Source organism: Hydra vulgaris, chromosome 02 (genome assembly GCF_038396675.1).
Source record: "Hydra vulgaris chromosome 02, alternate assembly HydraT2T_AEP".
NCBI lineage: Eukaryota > Metazoa > Cnidaria > Hydrozoa > Anthoathecata > Hydridae > Hydra > Hydra vulgaris.
This window is the reverse complement of record NC_088921.1, coordinates 61,666,172-61,689,139: the sequence shown is the minus strand read 5'-3', so window position 1 is coordinate 61,689,139 and position 22,968 is coordinate 61,666,172. Positions and strand designations below refer to the sequence as shown.

Below are 22,968 nucleotides of genomic sequence, written 5' to 3'. Positions count from 1 at the left end.
AAAACTATGGGCTCTTTTTTCATCAAGAAATTATTGACAAATATAAAGAAACAATTTACAAATACCTTAAAACCCTTTGTTTTTAATGTTAAAAATGGTATTTGTTTGTAATAAAAATAAGTACTTTTTGTATTATTGCTGAGAAACATTTTGTTAAAATTTTTGTAAAAGTCTTTAGCATTTTTTCACATAATTTTTTTTGTCAATAAATTTTAAGTAAAAATATTTATCTTTTCTAAAATCTCTATGAAAATGCGCTTCTTTTGAGACCCAGGTTGACATACTTTTAAATAACTTTTTTTTCGACAATATTAGGGACTTTACCTTAAATACTAAAGATTTAAACCCAAATATCTTTACAACTTGACGTGATGGTGAAAAATGGTTTGCATATTTGAAATCAGCATATTTAATTTGTTTTAAAAAACCACCTAGTTAACAAGATATGCACAATAAAATTTTATTTGTTGATCAGTGTTATTAATTGAATCTAAATTCGGTATTTAAAAAAGACTTTATTACCTTATTTCTTAAATTTATTTCTTAAAGCAATCTTATACTTAACATAATCATTTGTTTGTTTATCGCAATTTATTAATTTTAATTTTAATATATTTTATGTTGTATTTTTAATAAAGATTATAAACAATTTATAGATAGATTTTATCAGTTACCAATAAGATATATAAATAAAACAGTTACCAATAAATAATTTTAATTATGTTCTTAAACTTATTATGTCAAAAGAACTTTACACAATATTGAATTAATAAGGAACAAAAAGTACATTTGTGAAAAGAATTCTCCTTAACAAAAGCACTTCTCCCTTTTTATAAGAAAAATTTCTTTTTGCTTTTATGATAACAGTGAAAAACCCAGAGTTTATTTGGGGATACCGCTTTTTTTCCAGCAACATCAGGGAGCGGAAGGGGGGGGGGTTGGGACTCTAGTTATGATTACCCTCCCTCCTCTCCCCCTCTTCTCCCCTAGTTTAAACCAGTGCCTCGACAATGATTTTTAGTCATCGTTTGTGTTTATATTGTTTAGTTTTATCCTAAGATAAGGAGTTGATTTAAAGACATTTTTTGAATATATGAATTTACCGGTGCACAAATGTTACTTTAGTTATGTAAGTAAGCTATTCTACTAATGACTTTAATAAACGCTTTTGTTGCAAATAACACGCTATTAGTAAATAAATATTGAAAGTTGTTCAAAGTATTTTAAATATTTATTTACTATATTTTAATAAATTCAATTTTAGTAGTTATAAATGTTTTAAATAAATAGTAATTAAATGTTTAAATACTTTAATCAATTTTTAATCAATATTTACATTACATAATATATTTACATATATATATATACATATATTAAATCGCACAATATTTGTAAAGTTAACAAAGCAGTTTTACGTTTTGTATTCAAATAACTATTTGAATAAAAACATAAGCATTTAATAAACATATTTACTATTATTTTAATTTTAAAATTTTGATATAAATATTAGCAAATCTGTTCATTAAACTTTTACTAAAGGTTAATAATTTTTAAAGTGATTTTAAAGTAACTTTTAAATTAAAGAGATTTTAAAAAAAGAGATCATTACGGTAAACATAATTTTTTAAATGTTACTTTTTTTTTATTAAAAACACATCATATATTAAAAAACTTCATATTTTTAAAATATATTATATTTTTTTAATCATTATGTATAATTTAAAAAATTACTTTAATAAATAAGTTACATTTACTATGAGTTATATTTAACAGGTCTTAATAAAACTTTTATTAAGTTATGTTATTTGTATTATTTTAAAAGTCAAAAAGAATATGGAAAAGAAACAAAACTCTCTGAAAAAAACGTTTACGCTTCATTTTTTTCAAAATTTTGCAACAAGTTTTTAAAATAAAGTTTTGTTACAACATTCATTTTTTTTAAACTAATGTTCAGTTAGTAACCAAAGGACAGTTGCTTCATTACGTAAAAAAGCAATTTTTTTTTTTTTTTAAACATCTTCGCTTCCAACAAGGCTGCAAGCAGCCACTGATTAAAGTTGGAAGTTACTGAAAGAGAAAAAATGAAGATTGTAGAGCAAGATAACAATTGACGGACGACTTAAAGGATTGCAAATTATATGAATCAGGAAAGCAAGAAGAAGGAAGCAAATTCCAAAGAACTGATGTTTGAGGAAAAAAACTAGACGAATAAGCGTTTTTGGAGCACTTAGGAACAGTCACAGAAAAAGGATGACACTTAATTGAATGACGAGTAACACGAGAATGAATTTTAGTAGATGGCACAAGAGACGCTAGCTCTTTAGAGCAGTGCCCATTATATAATATTTGTAGAAAAGAGAAAGAGAAGCAACATTACGACGATGTGATAATGGTTGGAGGTTGGCTGCAAGAGCAGGTCCAACTATGTTTACAATGCGTTTTTGCACCTTGTCTAAAAGAGAAAGGGTATCATTAGAAGATCCGCCCCAGATATGGCAACAGTATTCCATACAAGGCTGGATTTGAGATTTATAGAGATAGAGAATAGAATCTGAAGTAAGAAAGTGACGAGCTCGATAAAGAGATGCAACCTTAGCAGATGTTAATTTTGCAACTAATTTGACATATGGTTTCCAAGAAAGATTAGAAGTAAGAGTTAATCCTAGAAGATGAAGAGTAGGTGACTCATCGAGTACATCACCGTTCATAAATATAGGAAGATCTAAATTATTGCGATAACGATTGGCTGAAAAAAATTGAGTTTTATCTGAATTAAAGTTCACCAGCCACTGTGAGCCCCATGCTGTAGCAGAAGTGAGATCCTTTTCAAGCTCAAATGCCCCCTCCAAGCAATCATAGGGTGTTGGTTTCTTATCATGATAAGAATATATGGTAGTATCATCAGCAAACAACGCCACCTTAGATGTGAGAATATCTGGAAGATTGTTAATGTAAATTAAAAAGAGTATAGGGTCAAGGATAGAACCTTGAGGAACCCCTGAAGTTACAGAATAAGAAGAAGAGTGCTGTCCATCGAGGACAACTTTTATGCTACGATTGGAAAGGAAGGATTCAATAATCTTAAAGATGTTGCCGGATACACCATAAGAAGAAAGCTTATGGAGAAGACCAGCATGCCAAACTTTATCAAAAGCTTTTGAAATGTCAAGAGCGATGGCCTTAACCTCTCCACCTTCATCTAATGCACGATAAAACCTATCAGTTATTACTGTTAGCAAATCAGCTGTAGAACGAGAAGATCGAAATCCATATTGATGGTCAGAAAGTAAGTTGTTAGATTCAAGATGAGAAATTAAGTGTTTGAAGATAGGGATAACAGATGCCGCTTTCCAGCAGGCTGGAAAACAAGACTCTGATAAGCACTTGTTGAATAGTTTTGAGAGTATAGACGACAGCTCTGGAGAACACTTCTGCAAGACAATAGCAGGTATGTTGTCTGGGCCACAAGCTGTAGAAGAGTCTAGGCAGGAAATCACTTTAGATACAGAAGCTGGAGTGATATGAATGTCAAGCAATGGATCAACCTGTTTGTTGGCAATATCAGGTAGAACGCAACTTGTGGAATCAAGAGATGATATTGATGAAAAGTTTTTAGCAAACAATTCAGCTTTGTCTTTAGGTGAGGTGACAAAGTCTGAACCATACAAGAGAGGTGGAATTAAAGATTTGCCCTTATTATTGATATTATTAAAGATTCTCCAGAAGTCACGAGAGCCTAATTTTTGAGATGAGATACGAGATTTCATGACCTGAGAATAGCGGGTTTTGGCATTAGACAAAACCTTTTTACAATTGTTTCTAGCAGTAATAAACAGACATCTATTTTCTGGAGAATTGTTTTGCTGATAAATATGGAAGTAACGGTTTTGATTGGCAATCGCAGCAGCACAGTGTGAGGAAAACCATGGAGGAGAGTGAGGCTTGACCTGGAATCTTCAAGAAGGAATAAAAGATTCCATGCCAGCCTGAATCCACGAAGTTATGTAAAAAGCACATTTGTCGACAGGAAGACAAAAGATTTCTACCCAAGGGCCATCACAAAGAGAATCACGGAAAGAATACCAGTCAGCTTTACTGTAGTTGTAAGAGGTTTGATAAAAGGGGGATTCAAGTGATGAAGAAGAATGAGATATTAGTTTTAGAGAGATCAAACTGTGATTAGAAGCACCTAAGGGTGAATGTGGAGAAACTGAGCACTGACTAGGATCAGAAACAAGACATAAGTCGAGTAGAGAAGGTAAATGAATAGGGTTGTCAGGAAAGCGAGTTGGAAAGTTGACTATTTGAGTTAGGGATTGAGAAAGGCAAAAGTTGTGGGCTTTAATGCCTGCAGAGTCACTGACATTAGAGCCAAGCCATTCAGAGTGGTAAGCATTAAAGTCACCGACAACAACTATATTAGCTGACGGATAAAGAGAGAGGACTTAGTTAATATGATCAGAAATAACATCAAAAAGAGTGCAGTCTTAAGAGGAAGGAGAGCGATATAGAACAAAGAGAAAGGCAATAGAGTGAAGTGGCGCTAAACGAAAGCACATGAAAGAATAGTCTGTGGATTCAAACCTAGTTTCACGACAAATAAGTTAAGTTTTAAGAATGTAAATGCCCAGGCCAAGCATGTGACTATTGGAGTCTTTACGAATTAAAGGAAGATAACCATCAACACTAAGATCACAAGATGAGACAGCTGAACTCAAATTAGTCTCACAAAGAGCAAGTAGGTCTGGTGAACTTAGCAAGAGATAAGACTCAACAGTAGAAAAGTTACTTCGAAGACCACGAATATTCGTGAATGATAGGTTTAGAGAACTTGGCGATTATGATGGTTTTTTGTCTTTTATAGTTTTTGGTACTTTATTCATTTTTAAATTAGATTGAAGAACTTGACTCAAAGCATAGATAGTACTCAGAACACCGTTTAATAGCCCAAGCAATTGCCTCATTACTACTAATAAACCCTTAGCCGTTATAAAGGGTTCTAAATGTGGCCTCCGCAATGCACACCAAAAGTACAAACAGGGACACTATCCATGCGCAACATGGCACTGTTAATACTCTGATATTCTTCAGCTGTTGATGGAATCAGCCTCTCTGAGAGCTACCACAGAGTTCGAGAAACCTGATTACCAGCCGGCCTCAGAACCATAAAACTGAGTTTTAGAGCTGTACCCTCATTAGGAGATAATAGAATGAGTTGCCTAGTCATAAAAACAGAGACACAAGCAAAACCCATGCATTGAGTCAAGAAGATCCAGCATTCAACATCCTAAACTGGAAACAATGTATTAAAAATACATCTGCCCCAGCCTAATAGATGAAGGAGGGGTGCGAGGCTGGTCAACAGGTAGAATCTGTTTACTCCTTAAGTCTTTGCCTAGAAGGCCTTCTACAAGACAGTAGCCGGGTGCATTTATCATCTGCCCAAGATGAGTATTTGTATCGAGACACCATCTCTAGCCTTTACTCAACCAAGAGCCCCAAGGCAGGGGGTGTTTTAAATCGGAGTTGGCATCTCCTAGTCTTTGCCTAAAAAGGCGTATCCTACAAGTCAGGAAGACATAAAGCAGATTGTACTGGGTTACATGTTACCAGTAGCAGGATAACCTGATCTTTTTAATTCATTTTATTGACCTGAAAAATAAATGAGGTAGCTAAAATAAATTGAAAATTATTTATATATAAGTTTATCAAAATTAAAATTTTTTTTTATAAATTTGTTTCTTTAAAAAATTCTTTTTTTATTGAACTATTTTTACAACCTAATATTTTCTGAATAAAAAATGAGTAAAGGTCACATAAATGATGTTAAAAGATAATTTAAATATTGCAAAAAAAAAGTTTTCGCCTATCTGAACGCTTTCAATGTTTATATTTTACAAAAAAGTTTTGTAAAATCAATTTTTTCTTAGTGATAGTATTAGTATCCCCTCAAATGTTTAAAGGTGTTGTGCAGCTCATTTTTATTATAAAACATTAGTTTTATAAAATCGAATCTAAAACAATTAACTTTATATAAGCTAATTCAAGTCTAGTGTCATTTTATTATAAAGAACACATTTATGGGTCAGAGAAGCATATTTAAGGGTCATTTTATTATAAAGACCACATTTAAGAGTTTGTAAAAATTTGATTTAACTCTTCCATAATTTCATATGTATATGTTAGGGTGCATCAAACACCCGATTGTCAAGCAAATACTTTCTACCTAGTTTAAAAATGTTTCCTTGCTCATAAATGCTGCCTAGAGAAAATTTCAAGCAATTTGGAACTCATTTAGGGGGTCCACCACAAATCTGAAAAATGTTCCAATGCTCAACTTGACTGAAGACATTTTTGCATGCTAAATATTTTTAAGCTTGAAATATTATTAATCCTTAACAGATTAGTTGATTTCTATGTTGTTATCTATTCTTTGTTTGTTTACATTAGTTGCCATCTTGTATTTCTTGTTTAAAATTTTCAAAAAAGTGTAAAAAATTTACAAACTCTTATGGTTTAGCCATAAGAGTTTGTAAATCACTCTTATGATTATCCCATTGTTTTTTTATATTTCCTATGTTTTTTTGTTGTCAAATTGTCATGATTTATAAATTGAATGGAAAGACAGTTACAGGCCTTGTTAAGAAGCGTTACGCAGCTCGCATTTTGCCTGCGAAAAGGCGATTTGCCTACGCGTTCAGCAGTTTTGCGCTACGCAAAAACTTATATCTTTTAGAATATTTAAATTATCTTTTGATTGTCGTTAACGTGACGTTTATTCAGAAGAAATAAAGTCGTAAGTAAAAGCATTTAACCGCAGTTGTAATCTAATAGATTTTTTGTTAAAGAAACAGTTTGTTTCATAATTTTTTTTTGTTGTAGTTAAAAATTAGTTAAAAAAAATTAAGTGTTTTAAGTTTTATCTTAAGGAATTAAATATATAAATTTCTTTTAAATATAAAATTATTTTTAGTCATAATAGTTTAAAAAATGCACGATTTATTTTGATATTTTGTTTATTGTTAATTCAATAACGTAAAGTTTTAATGATGTTCGTTTAATTTATGAAAATAAATTACGATCACGAATATGTTATCGGTAATTGATAAATAACAAAAAAAAACTCTATTGTTTAAAAACATTATTAAAAAGAGTTCACAAATTAAATAAGAAAAAATTTATTAACAGTTAATAGAGTAACCAAAAACCAACTGTAAAATCATAAGAAAATAAACAAACATTATTATGCATTTCGTGAAAAAAATATTTTTTTCGAAATAAAATTTAGTTCATATTTGAAAAAAAATAATAAAAATGATTTTTTAAATAAGAACTTAGATTTTATTTGTAACTTTTGTTATAGTGAGAAAAAAAAGCAAACTGTTTTTATGATTTTCAACGCATTAATAAAATAACTTTAATTACATTGTGGTACTTGAAAAGACGCTAGTGACGCAATATAACTTATAACGATGCAAAATATATTTGCTGAGTTGAGATACTTAAAAATGCGTTATGCGTTTTGCGCTACGCAGCGAAATCTTGTAACAAGGCCTGCAGTTATCACAAATTTAGGCCAAACACTGGCATTTTTGACCTTAGCATTAGCACATGCTAAACTAACTGTCATGTAAGATTAATTCATGCTAATAATCTTGTGTTTCAATTTCAGAAAATATCTGCTTCTGTAGTCTCTGTTATTGAAGACATATCATGGCTTATTACAGGCCCTGATAAGTTTTTAAACTGGAGTGCAAGAAAGCTTATTGTATTTCAAACTGGAGTGCAAGAAAGCTGCATTATATTTCAAACCGGAGTGCAAGAAAGCTGCATTATATTTCAAACTGGAGTGCAAAAAAGCTGCATTATATTTCAAACTAGAGTGCAAGAAAGCTGCATTATATTTCAAACTGGAATGCAAGAAAGCTGCATTATATTTCAAACTGGATTACAAGAAAGCTGAATTACATTTTAAAGTGCTAAAATGGTACGAGCACAGATTTTCATTTTTTATGGAATAGCTTTCCAATGATTAGTGAAATTAAATCATGGTTCAAAAATGACAATGCAAAACTAAAAGCCATTCTTATCAAATGCAAGTCAACTGCAGGGTGCATTGCAAAAGTTCAACAAATAGAAGAGACACTGTCCAAGATATTTGCACTCTGGCCTAGTAATGTTGAACAACAGATGAAGAACACTTAAGATATGGATTTTCTAGATTCCATGAAAACTGATTGTGTAGCAACATTCAATTATCATGATAAAATATCTTCAAAAATTGAAGATCGCAAAAAAAGAATGAAGTTGCAAGACATGATGTGAAAGAAGTATTGCGTCAAATAAACTGAACACTGTAGTTGCAATGTTAGCAGATAGTGATAGCGATGACAGTAACATTCTTTCAATACCCAAATCAACTGTTTCTGCTTTGTCTGGAAAAAAGTCCCAGAAGTCATCATCATTCAGCCCTATGACATTCAACAAAAGCCAAAGTTCATTTCTGCTGCAACAAGACTGAATATGACTCCTACGCATCAAGCTGCATACACTGCTGTGGTTATTGCAGAGACTGGAGGAGACTCATTCAAGGTCTTTGCATCATATTCAACCATTGATTAATGGTGTCGTCAAGTGGCAAAAAACATTGCTCTTAACTACAGAGATCAGTGGGTTGTTCTGAAGCTGCTTACGTTACACTGGGTCTCTAAGTTACTCCCTTTATCAAAAAATAACATTTCTGAAGAGCAACTTACAGTAGTGGTTAGAAATGCAAATGAGCTCAAACTTCTTAATGTTCCTGCGTATTTGCCTGGCACCTAACTTTGAAACTGTTCTTTTCATGGAAATGTTGTGATTTAGTGGTAAGCATGACATTTGATTCTACAGCAGCAAACACTGGACATGTGACAGCAGCATGTCGCAATCTGGCAGCAACTAGGTAAAGTTTTTTCTATGGTCTGCTTGCCTTCATCATTTTGTTTAAGTTCGTTATCACCATCTAAAGATCGAAACTTCAAAATTTCAGATATTACAGTGTTCTCAAGATTTTTTAAATACTTTAAACTTTTAGATTTATCTGCAACTTCAGAAGTTGCGGAACAGTTATCTGGCTTTGACAGAAGTGATTTCAATGAAACAGCAAGAGATTTTGATGGCAGTCTTTTGTTGAGAAGCAGGAGAAACTTGCAAACATATTATATTTAAGCAACCTATAGCAGCTGATCCAAGAAATTTCCAAGAAGATTAATAACAACAAACCAGCAGACTTTAAAACTCTGTCACCTTGTTAATTTTGTCACACTTGTCTATAGTTCATAGTGGATTTCTTGCACATCTGTGAAAGATGTACCACATGACTATACCATGGCCTACCATGTGTACCATATGCTCTGTGGAGTAGTAAGATGCCAGAAGATGAATGTCGCGGTCTACATACAATCATCTTGCAGAAAAGACTGATGGTGTTTTGATTACGCCACACCACAGATTTGGAACAGGATTTAGAAAGCTGAGCTAAGCTTTTTCCACAAATGACATAACAATGTCAACAAGATTAGCAGATCTGGTTGGACCAGACTTGTGGTTTATCTTTCACAACCTTCAGTTGAACTTAGAGTTCTTGATGCATGATGATGTTTGTAATTGGTCAAATTAGCCTCATATAATGCATCATTAGTCAACCTTACCTTAACATTGTCAACTCAGTGCAAACTTTCTGGCTTCTTCAAAAGGAGAGGAACATTATTAGAATGTTCTGCAGGTGGTTGAGCAAAATAGCTGTGTACACTCGTATCTCCCTTAATGAAAAAAATGAATTGAATTTAGCTTTTAAATGACCAATATCAGTGTAAGAGTGACAACAACAACAACAACAACAACAAGCTATTAATTTTCCGTAAATCATTTTTACAATAGTTTTGATAATAATAATAATAACAATGATAATAATAATATAATATTATAATAATATAAGATAAAAAAAAATTAATACAAATTATAGTAATAGTAATAGTAAGTATGTTTACAATAATTACAATGAAAAAATAATAATAATAACTAATATTATAGTGGTAGTTATGAGCATAAAATTATTTATAATAATATGTTAATGATTTATTAGGATGGTGTCACTCATACAGTATCATACATAATCTCATACATAAAATAATACATAATAGTACATAAATAATAATACAAAATAATACATAGATGATACATAATATCAAAATAATACATAAATTAATCAAAATAATACATAAAATCAAAATAATACATAAATAATAATACAAAAATACTCATACATAAAAATAATAATACAAAAATACTCATACATAATCTGATCAAAGGAGTGACACCAATTTTTAAGCATAATATAAGTAATTATAAGCAAAGACATATTTGAAACATATGGACCGTAGACATATAGATTAAAGCACATAGAACATACATTAAAACAAACATGTAGCAATCATAATTTGCAGGTTTTATTAATAAAAAAAATAAAAAAATAAACAAAAAGTAATGATGATAATTGTAGTAACGTCGAAAAGAAAGTTAAAGGAATATTTTTATCGTGAGGATAATGTCTAAAAGAATTTTTTTAAATTGATATTGTTTAAGATGGAGTTAAGGTATTTTAGGATATCGTTTTTTGGACTCATTCAAAATCCATGCAAGGCTCCTGTTCCATTCACAGACGTACTGATAAATAGTTGAATTTTTACCTTACTTCTGGGTTTTAAAAGATGGCACATTTAGTTTTCCATTGTGCATATTTCTAGTAGAGTTTTTAAAATCATGAGGCCTTTTATGTACCCTAATAACTTAAAAAGTTGCATTTATTTGGTTGGGAAATTATTCCAACCAAATAAATTTAAACTTGAAGCGATTAACTTGAAAGAAATAGTTTCTTCTTGATAAAATTAGTTTCTTTTGCCAACTTTTTTATTTGTGAATTTTATTTTCTAGGTGCAAGTGAGCAAATATTGAATTGTAATGGTGGTACAAACTCTATAGATAGCTATAAAATGACATTTTCTAAGTACTCACCCAGTGGAAAATTAACATTTAAGGACGGTGAAACATATTATATAATAGGTATTATTCAAACATTTGTTATTATTCATATTGTATTATTTTGTGATATTAAATGAATACTAGTCGCAGTAAAGATTATCAGATATTATTTAAGACCATTTTTGATTTTTTTTTTGATTTTTACTTTAAGCCACTTTTTGATACACATTTGCTTACAAAAAAGATTATAAGAAATTAGTAAAACTAAATATATGTAGTTTTTTTATATTTTTTAATTAACTATAATATTAAACTAATATAAGTGTAACAAGTTGCTAGGTAAATGAGTTTGTACGCATGTAGTAGTGTAATGATTATTACAGAAAAGAGTTTTACAACTCTTTTCTGCAATAATCAAGGAAATTGGGTTGAGTTTTGAAAAAAACCAGCGAGTCAAGAAAATCAAGGAAAAAAGCTCTTCATCAGAAAATCAAGGAAAATAGATCTTCATCAGTCCTACATAACTTACATCAAAGTTATGTAAGTCGTATATTGTAAAGTTTTGTTAAAAAGATTTATGTTTTTATGTTTACAGTTTTATGAACTTCTTTTAGTACTTTGCATTGTATTTATGTTTATATTTTTGTAATTTTTGTAACAGCGTTTTTCTAAGATAATTTTTCTAAAATTGAGTTTGAGTTAAATCAAAGAAAGTAAAGAGATCAGATAGTAGATCAGATAGTAGATCAGATAGTAGATCAGATAGTAGATCAGATAGTAGATCAGATAGTAGATCAGATAGTAGATTAGATAGTAGATCAGATAGTAGATCAGATAGTAGATCAGATAGAAGATCATTGGATAGTAGGTCAGGGAAAAATCAGGAAAATCCATCCTGAAATATTGGCTTAAAGTATTTGCAGATATAATATTTTCCTGCTACGATTTCTTGAAGATATTGTATTGAGCCAGTCAGGTTGAATGTTAGATTAAATTTCTCCTGTTCAGAAAGTTAGTTGATGTTTACGTTTAAGTGGAATAAGTTGATTGAAACTTCTTGAATCAAGTAAGGTCTTCACTTTATTTTATCAGGAACCAAAGATACATGAAAAAGATCTTTGTTTGTAAAAATAAGAAATAATTACAAAGTATGTTATCATTAGAAAAGTTTAACATTCCATCACATAGTGATTTTCCATGAAAAATGGTATAATTATTTTTAATAAGGTTGACTATATTAATTCTTTAACTAATATTATAAGTGATAAAACTAAATTTAAGGAGTTAAAAGATGATCCAACTATTAAAAGAGAACAATCTTTACAAGGGTATCTTAGAAAACTTAAAAAGCATAATTGTTTTGAAAATGATGTTTACAATAACATTTATCCTGTTGGTTCACAAACAGCATTAGATTATGCTTTACCTAAGATGCACAAACTCAGTAGAGATTCTTCTTTATCACCTTTTAGACCAATTATTTTAACAATCGGGACATATAATTATAAACTTGCCAAATATCTTTCTGATTTATTGTCTCCTTATATACCTAAATTTTATTCCATCTGTGACTCTTTTTCTTTTGTTGAGAAATTAAAACAAGTTGATATAACTAACAAATATATAGTTTCCTATGATGTTGAAAGCTTATTTACTAATACTCCACTTAACGAAACTATAGATATAGCTACTGATTTATAATTTAAAGATGAAACGTGTTTAAATATTTTTCTAAAGCTCAGTTCAAAAAATTACTTCAAATTTAAACATCCGGTTCTCATTTCTTATTCAACGGTAAATATTATGATCAATTAGATGGCGTTGCCATGGGTTCTCCTTTAGCGCCAATTTTAGCTAATATTTTTATTGAGTTTCATGAACAAAAATGTTATTAATTGCTCTTCCTCCATACCGATTTTCTATAAATGTAATGTGGATGATACTATTGCTATTTTTTATTCAGAGTTTGAAGCTCAGGAATTTTTTACACATCTCAATAAACAACATAAAAGCTTGAAATTTACGATGGAAAAAGAACAAGATAATCAAATTGCATTTATAGATGTTCTTATCAATAAGTATGTTTCGCTTTCCACATCAGTTTATCACAAAAAAACATATACTGGTCTTTTACAAAAATTTTCCAGTTTTGTTCCCTATTGTTATAAAATTAGTCTTATACGTTGTTTAATTGATAGGGCGTATGAAATCAACAACACATGGCTAGGATTTGATAAGGGCATAAAAAATCTATCTAATGTTTTAAAAAATAACCAATATCCAATTTAAATAATTAACACTGAAATTAAAGTATTTGTTGATAAAAAGTTAAATCCATCCGTGATAAACAGTATTGATAACCATATTATAAGATATTATAAGCTTCCATTTATAGGATTTTACTCAAATTTTACTAAATCTTAAGTTAATAAAATCATTAAAAAATGTTGTAAAGATGTTATAATTAATTTAATTTTCACTACCAACAAATTACAAAACAATTTATGTATAAAAGATCCACTTCCTAAGCTGCTTAAATCCAATGTTGTTTACAAATTTTCTTGTGCTGGATGTAATGCCAGCTATATTGGAGAAACCTCCAGACACTTAACAACACGGATTCATGAGTATCTTACAAGTGACAAACAATCTATTGTTTATAAGCATTTAATTTCATCTGTTAGTTGTAAAAGTAACCATAGTTGTTTTAAAATTTTGGATACTGCTTCTAACAAAAACAAATTGAAAATTAAAGAAGCACTCCATATTAAATCAGAAAACCCATCTTTAAATAAACAAACTGTTCATTATAATATAAATTTGTCTATCTAGTTTTTTTGTTATTTTTTTTTTTTTTTTTATAATTTACTTATATTTTATTTTTATTTTTTTGCTATTTACGGTATTATAATTTGTATTATAATTTTTATTGGTTTATAACAATTCTATTTGTCTGTTAATATTTCTCTGTAATGTCTTCAAATTTTGATTTTATATTTATATCCAGAGTTTTAAATTTGTAATTTTATCTTTTGAAAATGTAGTATGTTAACTACAAAACATGTCAAGATTAAAAAATGTCATGTTTTTCTTTATTATATATATATATATATATATATATATATATATATATATATATATATATATATATATATATATATATATATATATATATATATATATATATATATATATATATATATATATATATATATATATATATATATATATATATATATATACACACACACACACACACACATTTGGAGCTCTTTGTTACGGCTTAAGTTTTATTAATAGTAATTAGGCAATTGCTTGGACTATTAAATAGTGTACTGAGTACATCTATGCTTTGAGTCTAGTTCTTTAAAAAAATTAAAATGACTAAAGTACCAAAAATAATATAACACAAAAAACCATCGCCATTACCAAATTCTCTAAACCTATCATGCACTAATATTCATGGTCTACAAAGTAACTTTTCTTCTGTTGAATCTTATCTCTTGCAAAGTTCACCAGACCTACTTGCCCTTAGTGAGACTAATTTGAGTTCAGCTGTCTCATCTTGTGATCTTAGTGTTGATGGTTATCTTCTTTTAATTCGTAAAGACTCCAATAGTCATATGCTTGGCCTGGGCATATACATTCGTAAGAATTCACTTATTTGTCGCGAAACTTCTTTTATTCTTTTATGTGCTTTTGTTCAGCACCACTTCACTCTATTGCCTTTCTATTTGTTCTATATCACCTCTTTTTCTTCTCAAGACTGCACTTTTTTTGATGTTATTTCTGATCAAATTGACCGATTTCTCTCTCTTTATCCATCAGCCAATATCAATGATGTTGGTGACTTTAATGCCCATCACAATGAATGGCTTGGCTCTAGTGTCAGTGACTCTGCTGGCGTTAAGGCCCACAACTAATGTCTTTCTCAATCTCTAACTCAAATAGTCAACTTTTCAACTTGCTCTCTAGACAATCCGAATCATTTACCTTCTCTACTCAACCTATGTCTTGTTTCTGATCCTAGTCAGTGCTCAGTTTCTCCACATTCACCCTTAGGTGCTTCTAATCATGGTTTGATCTCTCTAAAACTATTATCTCATTATTCTTCATCATCAGAATCCCCTTATGATTGTACCTCTTACAACTACTTTAAAGCTGACTGGAACTCTTTCCGTGATTTTCTTCGTGATGGCCCTTGGGTAGAAATCTTTCGTCTTCCTGTTGACAAATGTGCCTCTTACATAACTTCATGGATTCAGGCAGACATGGAATCTTTCATTTCCTCTCGTCGATTCAAGGTCAAGCCTCACTCTTCTCCATGGTTTTCCTCCAATTATGCTGCTGCAAATGCCAATCGAAACCGTTACTTCCATATCTATGAGCAAAACAATTCTCCAGAAAACAGACATCTGTTTATTACTGCTAGAAACCATTGTAAAAAGGTTTAGTCTAGCGCCAAAGCCCGCTATTCTCAGGACATGAAATCTTGTATTTCATTACAAAAATTAGACTCTCGTGACTTCTGGAGAATTTTTTATAGTATAAATAATAAGGGCATATCTAATATTCCACCTCTCTTATATGGTTCAGACTTTGTCACCTCACCTAGTTGAATTGTTTGTTAAGAACTTTTCATCAATATCATCTCTTGATTCCACTAGTTGTGTTCTACCTGGTATAGCCGCCAAACAGGTTGATCTATTGTTTGACATTTGTATCACTGAAGCTTCTGTATTTAAAGTGATTTCTTGCTTAGACTCTTCTACAGCTTGTAGTCCGGACAACATTACTGTTGTGTGTCTTGCAGTATGTGGTGTATTTTGCTTCAGCAAAATCTTTTTGGAAAAATGTGATTTTATTTTATAAACTAGTTGTAAAGTAATAGGGCTTTGCAATATGCTGTGGCAATACGTTTTGCTACAATTAACTCTTCTTTAGTAAGAGATTTTTGTTTTGTAAGAACTGTATACTGTTTCTTGTTTTGATAGCAGCAGATTTTGTATGGTGAAGCTTTATCAAATAATAAACTGTCACCAGAAATAGTAAAATGCTAAATACCACACTGTTGAAAAGTTATGACATTATCAATGCTTCCCTGATAAAGGTCTGACACAAAGCAAGCAGCTCCATTAGGATTTACAGCAGTTAGACATTTCATGGTACTATGATGGTTATATGAAGGATAGTTATTACCCTGTTTATCATAATCACATGATATTTACAGACAAATTCAGTACAACCAACTGAGCATCTTATGTAATTGAAATTAAAATAAAAATTGTTGAAGAAAGCATCAAAACTTCATAAACTTTAAAGTGACAAAAAAGAAACATCTGTGTAGTAAATATACTACATATGAGAGACTCATTGACACTACATACGAGCTAAAGTGACAATGTTATAACCACATTGATGTCTTATATGAGTAACAAGTAGCTGTTCTTTAATGTTCAAAGCAAATGGCTTTGGTTTCTTTTGTCTAATAATTTTGGTTGTGGAATTCCAGTAATTTAATTCATTTTTGCTGGACCAAGAAAATCAAATAATGCTTCAAACTGATTTGGTTCAATGAAAAATTTACTTTTACTTGGATTATTGAGAATGGATGCAGAAGACGTAGGGTTACACTTCTCATGTTATTACAGTCTTTACACTTACTTTACGAATTGCAGTCAATAATCTTGTTGACTAATTTGATTTCGAAAAACCACTGCTTCTACTTTTGGTCCTTGTGTATATTTATTGTAATAGGTCTCTGTTGTTTCTATTTATTGTAATAGATTTCTGTTAATTCTATTTATCGAAATACATCTCTGTTGTTTCTATTCATCGTAATAGGTCTCTGTTATTTCTATTTATTGTAATAGGTCTCTGTTATTTCTATTAAATTTATTTTTAATGCTATTTAAAAAGTCATTGGAGGTCTGAATCATTTCCAGTAAATATTTATCTTAAAATTTTCTACATGCATAAGTCATATTTTTGACTTGAAAGTTTTCATTCGCTCTTGCTGTTTTTGCCAGTCATTATTTCTTAAATATTTCCAGGTATAGGAAACACTATTAAAAATGTTCCTGGAGCTAATATATTAGCATATCTAGAACCTGATTAGCAAATTCCCCAGGACCAGTGCTTAGTAGATCCTTTGTTTTTCATGTTTATGAAATTGTTTTTCCTAATATCAATCCCATAATCCCTTGCGCAATATAATGTAGTCCTATTTTAAGCAAAAAAACAGTACATTTTTAGTTTGGTTTTTTTAGCGTATTTTTTAAAAGACACAAAATATTAACATAAGCAAAAAACCGTGGCCAAGTTGTCAAAAAAAAAAATTGTATGTGTGATCATATAAGGCAGTGCAAAATGATCACACATACAATTTTTTTTTTGACAACTTGCAAAATTCTTGTTTTAGTTGCGGCCCACAGCAATAAATAAATTATATATAAAATAGGTTATATTACCTATATAACAGAATATAGTATAGAATTAGATTATAGAACTAATAATTGTATCAATACAAAATACATACTTAAGAAAAAAAACACATAAAACACAATTAAAAATTTGGTGAGTATTTTGTTGTTGCAGCTAGCACATTCAAATGAGTGTCAGTCAGTCTTGTTCTGTAAACATTTTTTATTATTTTCATGGCTGAGAATGTTTGTTCGCATTGGTAACTAGTGCCATACATACAGATAAGTCTATTTGCATGTTTTTTAAGAACTGGAAAACGTTCCTTCATGACAGCATGCCAGAAAATAGTTAAATTTCCACCAAAAGTGCCATCTTCATTTTTTTTTTGGTGCCTTTCTTCTCAACTCGTCGTCACATTGAAAGTTAATTAGTTCATCCTCTGCTTTTAAAATATTAGCTTCTTCAAAGTCCTTTAGAATACTAATACCATTCATATCAAAGTCAAATGGATAACACAAAAAAACCATATGCTTTTTTAAGTCTTCAAATTCATTAAATCTGTTTTCAAATCGATCATACAGAGCAGTCACTATTAATGAAAATGACGATAACATTTCCCTTGATGGTTGACATTCATTTAAAGTAAGAAAATGAGTACAACTACCAGATGCAAATTGAGTTTTGTACAAATTAAGTTTTGTCTTTATCACAGTGATGTGGTTGATCAAATCACAAACCAGCACACTGCGGCCTTGTAATCTCTTATTCAGAACATTGAATTGTGCTGTAATGTCGCAAAGGAAAGCCAGTTTACACTTAAACTCTTCAATAGACATTGTAATGAATGAAAATGTTTGAGTTACCATGAACTGCAGTACACTTGGCAAACACTCCCAAAATCTGTTAAGAATATTTCCTCTTGATAGCCACCAACCTGCAAAAAATAGACAAACATTTATTTTTGATTGTAATAGTAAATTATTTATTTTTTGTCTATATACCTCTGAATGAACAAGAAGATCACCATGTTCATCTTCAAATTGATGTCGTTTGAGTGCATTGGAGCGTATATGATTGATTATTTTTACTACAGCTGTCATTACATCATCAATTGTCGCAACTTTAGTGCACAGTGCTTCCTGGTGTATCACACAGTGATATGACATAAATTTGTTAGGAAACTAACAACATTAAAAATGTTCCTGGAGCTAATATATTAGCATATCTAGAACCTGATTAGCAAATTCCCCAGGACCAGTGCTTAGTAGATCCTTTGTTTTTCATGTTTATGAAATTGTTTTTCCTAATATCAATCCCATAATCCCTTGCGCAATATAATGTAGTCCTATTTTAAGCAAAAAAACAGTACATTTTTAGTTTGGTTTCTACTCAGCAAAGTAACAACTCCTCGAATTCTTCCAATCATAGCAGGAGCGCCATCTGTGACAACTGAAGATATTTTTTGAAGAGGCACTTTCCTATTTTTTAATATTTTGAACAATTTGTCATAAATGTCTTGTCCAGTTGTAGTTGTTTCCAGTGGTTCAATTCCAAGCAGTTCTTCAAGTAAACAACAATTTGTAGTGATAAAATGTGCATAAACACAGAGTTGTGCTTTACCGACAAGGTCAGTAGACTCATCGAGAGCGATACTCACAAATTCAGCTTCTGACAGATTGTTTGACAATTGTTCATAAACATTAACAACAATTTTCTCAATTTTTCGAGTAACTGTACGGACGGACAAGTGCATACTTTGAAATTTGTCATGAATTTTTTTATCATTTGGGAAAAGAAATTTTGATGCTTCAATCATGCATTCTTTGATTATTTCACCATCAGTAAATGTTTCAGGTTTTTTGCTAATATCCATGACACCATATTAGAGGCACGAGTTTCACAATCAACACTGCTAGACATTTGTTGAAACAAATTTTTCTGTTTTTCTAAACAGCTTTTCAATGAGTCGTATTTTATTTTTCTGGTTGTTGAATCAAAAGGATATTTAGTATTGTACAATTCATGTTTTGATACGAAATGACGTTCAAGCTTGGTTCCTTTCAGTTCACTAACAATCTCACTACATATTAAACATAGAGCATTGTTACTTGGTCCCTCAGTAAAGAAATAAATCAGCTCCCATTTTTTATTCCACTGACGTGCATATTTACGCTTCGCTTCATGTTTACCTGACATATCTTTGCAAGTTAATATGTGTATTTATCAGAGTTGCAACTTCTGAGTAAAGCATCCAAACTTGATAACCGGTTACTCGATAACTGTTTATACTCGAGTAATTTTTGTTTATTCAATTTCCAAATATTGCGTCTTAAAAAACCGGTTATTTAAAACATTAAAGATTTGCCGACTATTTCTTTTATAATACTTATTTCGTAAAAAATCTAAACAATGTAGTATTTTTATTCAAGAAAAGTACGAAAAACATTCTAAAGACGATAACACTGGTATATTTGATATGAAATAGTTTTTACAGCGTTAAATTAATTAAATTGTTGTTGGAGTTTCTTCATCTGAACAAATTCGAATGTTCTAATTATTTTTGACGTGCTTTTCGAGTGTTTTTATTTTTGTAGAGTAATTTTTTAGCATGATTTAACTTTTAAGTATAAGGATCTTATTTGAAGTCTTAAAGTGCTACAGTGTTAGAGTGCATTAAAATTATTTTTTTACTATATCTAAAATAACAAGATCTGGTGTTAGGGAGTATTTTATAAGGAGGCTTTATAATTTTTACAGCCTGGAAAACAACTAAAAGGCCCACAACTACACTACTTTGTATATTATGCAGTTAGGTGACTTGGGACCCACAAATTATGTAGCAAAGGCCCACAATTGGGCCGCGGCCCACAATTTGCCAACCTCTGATATAAGGCATGTGACTGCATGCCTTTCCTTGTATATCAACTTAAGTTTTAATAGCAATAATGATAAAAACCAATACTTTTTTAACAATTTGTAAAGATTACGTTATGTAAAAAAATATTTAAAAAAAAAGACAATCAAGCTCTAGATTAGAGCACTTCTATTAACTATTAGACCTGTATTTTTATATATCCATTTTAAGGTTTTATATTATTTACTTTACATTTTTATATATTTATTTAATATTTTTCTGAGTTATCATAATTATCAATTATCATTTTTTTTACAAGAGTTGATAAAGTTTATTTATATTTTAAAATGATGATGTAAATAATAATATAAATGCTAAACTTAGCCAATCTTGTTGTTAGAATAATAGGGTTCTATCTCTCTTTTGTAATGTTACGAGAATTTAACAAAATTTGTTATACTTTCTTAATTTTTTAAAATTAAAATTTTGTTAAATTAAAAGATCAAAATATCAAATTTGTAAAATTTATTGCTTAGAATGCACATTATTTATTATTTATTAAGTAATATAAATTGGTATAAAACAAAATGGCATATTGGTAGACGAGAATAATAATGTTCTGTCTCCAAATTTTTAATAAAACATAAAAAACATATATTTTATCAATATAAACAACAGCAACTGTAAAACATTTAAATAACTAAAAATTGAAAATTAAATTCTCACAACGCTAAAAAATGGGGATAGAACCCTATTATTCTAACGTCATGCAATGAAAAAGAATGTGAAATACTGATAATTTAAATGCTGACTGTTAAGGTGGTTATGCCATTGCTATTAGTGTTTTGAAGGTAAAATTTACTGGTAAATTTACTGGTAAGTTTTAAAAAATTGCTGCCTGGTAAATTTTGTAATTTTTTGTTAAAAAGAAAAGTTAATTGTTGAATAAAATATATAATATTCATTTTATCACATATAGTATAGCTGTTCAAATATATAGTTCATGAAACGTTTTTTTAATCTACTGAATACTTTTTTGCACATCTTGAGATAAAGTCTGTTTGATGTACATTTAATGAGAAAAGTTTTAATGACACCAGATTAAAGTGTGTAAATTGTAGAACAAACATTAAGAACCTTTTCAAAATTTGCAACATGAAAAAAGATATCTGGTTTTAGAAAGGAATAAAATAGCTTCTATTAAAAATATTGAGACAAAATGGTAGGCCTAAATCTAGACTGGTACACTGTACAAGTGTCATTGAGTGTAAATTGTAAAAGATTTGTAAGTTTAAAAAAAATTAGTAGTAGGTAAAACCGTGTTGCTTGAGATTGTTACTTACTTTTAATAAAATGAAATTAATTTCAAGCATCAATTTTCTTAGTGTGGATCAGTTTTTAAATGAGGAGAAAACTTGGGGAAAATGTTTTTAATCCCCACATTGAGAGTTATTGACAATAGTATATAAATATAATAGATTATAGCTTGTCTACACACAGATTTGCTATTAAATATCTTTTTAATTTTATTTATTATATTATTCACAATTCTTTTATTTATCATATTATTTGTTTTCCTTCTTTTTTCTAGGTACAGGATTTCGCGTTCAATCTAATTTAGCAAATCTAATAAATGGAAGTTGTAATAAAGTTGATACAAGAGGACAATACAAATTGAGACTAAAAATATATGTTTGTTCACTAAAAGAAACTTGCAAAAAATGCAGCTCAGATGCTTGTTATTTTAAAGGTAACCTTTATGTTTGATAATATGGAAACTTTTGAAACGCTTCTATGTTTAAAAATATGGAAACTTTTGAATCACTGTTATGTTTGAAAATATGGAAACTTTTGAAACACTATTATGGTTGGTAATGCTGAAACTTTTAAAACACTTTTTTGATTCAAGCTTACCTGATTAATAATAAAACATTGTTATTTTTTTTTGTAATTATGCTTTAGTTTGACATATTCTTTTAGATTGTCAAGTAGATTGTACCTCATGGGAAACAAGTTATTCACAGTTAATTAATTCTAATAACTCATGTGTCTCTCTACAGACGCGTACCTGTACAAATCAATTGATTGGAACTGTATCTATAGAGAAAAGAGAAATTCCTATTACATGTCCCACTCTATCAACTTCTACTGTTTCCACTCTACCAACTTCTACTATTCCCACTCTATCAACTTCTACTGTTCCCTCTCTATCAACTTCTACAACACAATCGGTGTCTTCCAGAGGTAGATTTTACAAAGTAGATTTTTTCAACTGTCAATATATTAACATAAACATTAAGGTTTTACAATAAATTGTGTAGGCATAAACTGCCTGTCAACCTAATTATATAATACTTGACATATGGTTTAAATCCTAGTTATATAATACTTGACATATGGTTTAAATCCTAGTTATATAATACTTGACATATGGTTTAAATATATATATATATATATATATATATATATATATATATATATATATATATATATATATATATATATATATATATATATATATATATTAAATGTATATATATGTATATATATAATGCATTTATATATATATATATATATATATGCATGTATGTGTGTATGTATGTATACATTTATGTATAGATCTATTTATAGATCTGAGTCTCAAATGAATTGAAATAATATAAATATTTTAA

General features: G+C 29.7%; 1 protein-coding gene across 3 annotated transcripts in view; it reads left to right on the top strand.

Annotated features, from left to right (window-relative positions):
• LOC100210581 (uncharacterized) overlaps positions 1–22,968 on the top strand; it is a 63,255-nt gene that overhangs the window by 21,475 nt on the left and 18,812 nt on the right. For all 3 annotated transcript variants that reach the window (XM_065791619.1, XM_065791620.1, XM_065791621.1), the window contains 3 exons: positions 10,972–11,100; positions 21,888–22,046; positions 22,277–22,540. In XM_065791619.1, coding sequence (XP_065647691.1) covers positions 10,972–11,100; positions 21,888–22,046; positions 22,277–22,540 — 552 coding nt within the window. The remainder of the gene's footprint in view (positions 1–10,971; positions 11,101–21,887; positions 22,047–22,276; positions 22,541–22,968) is intronic.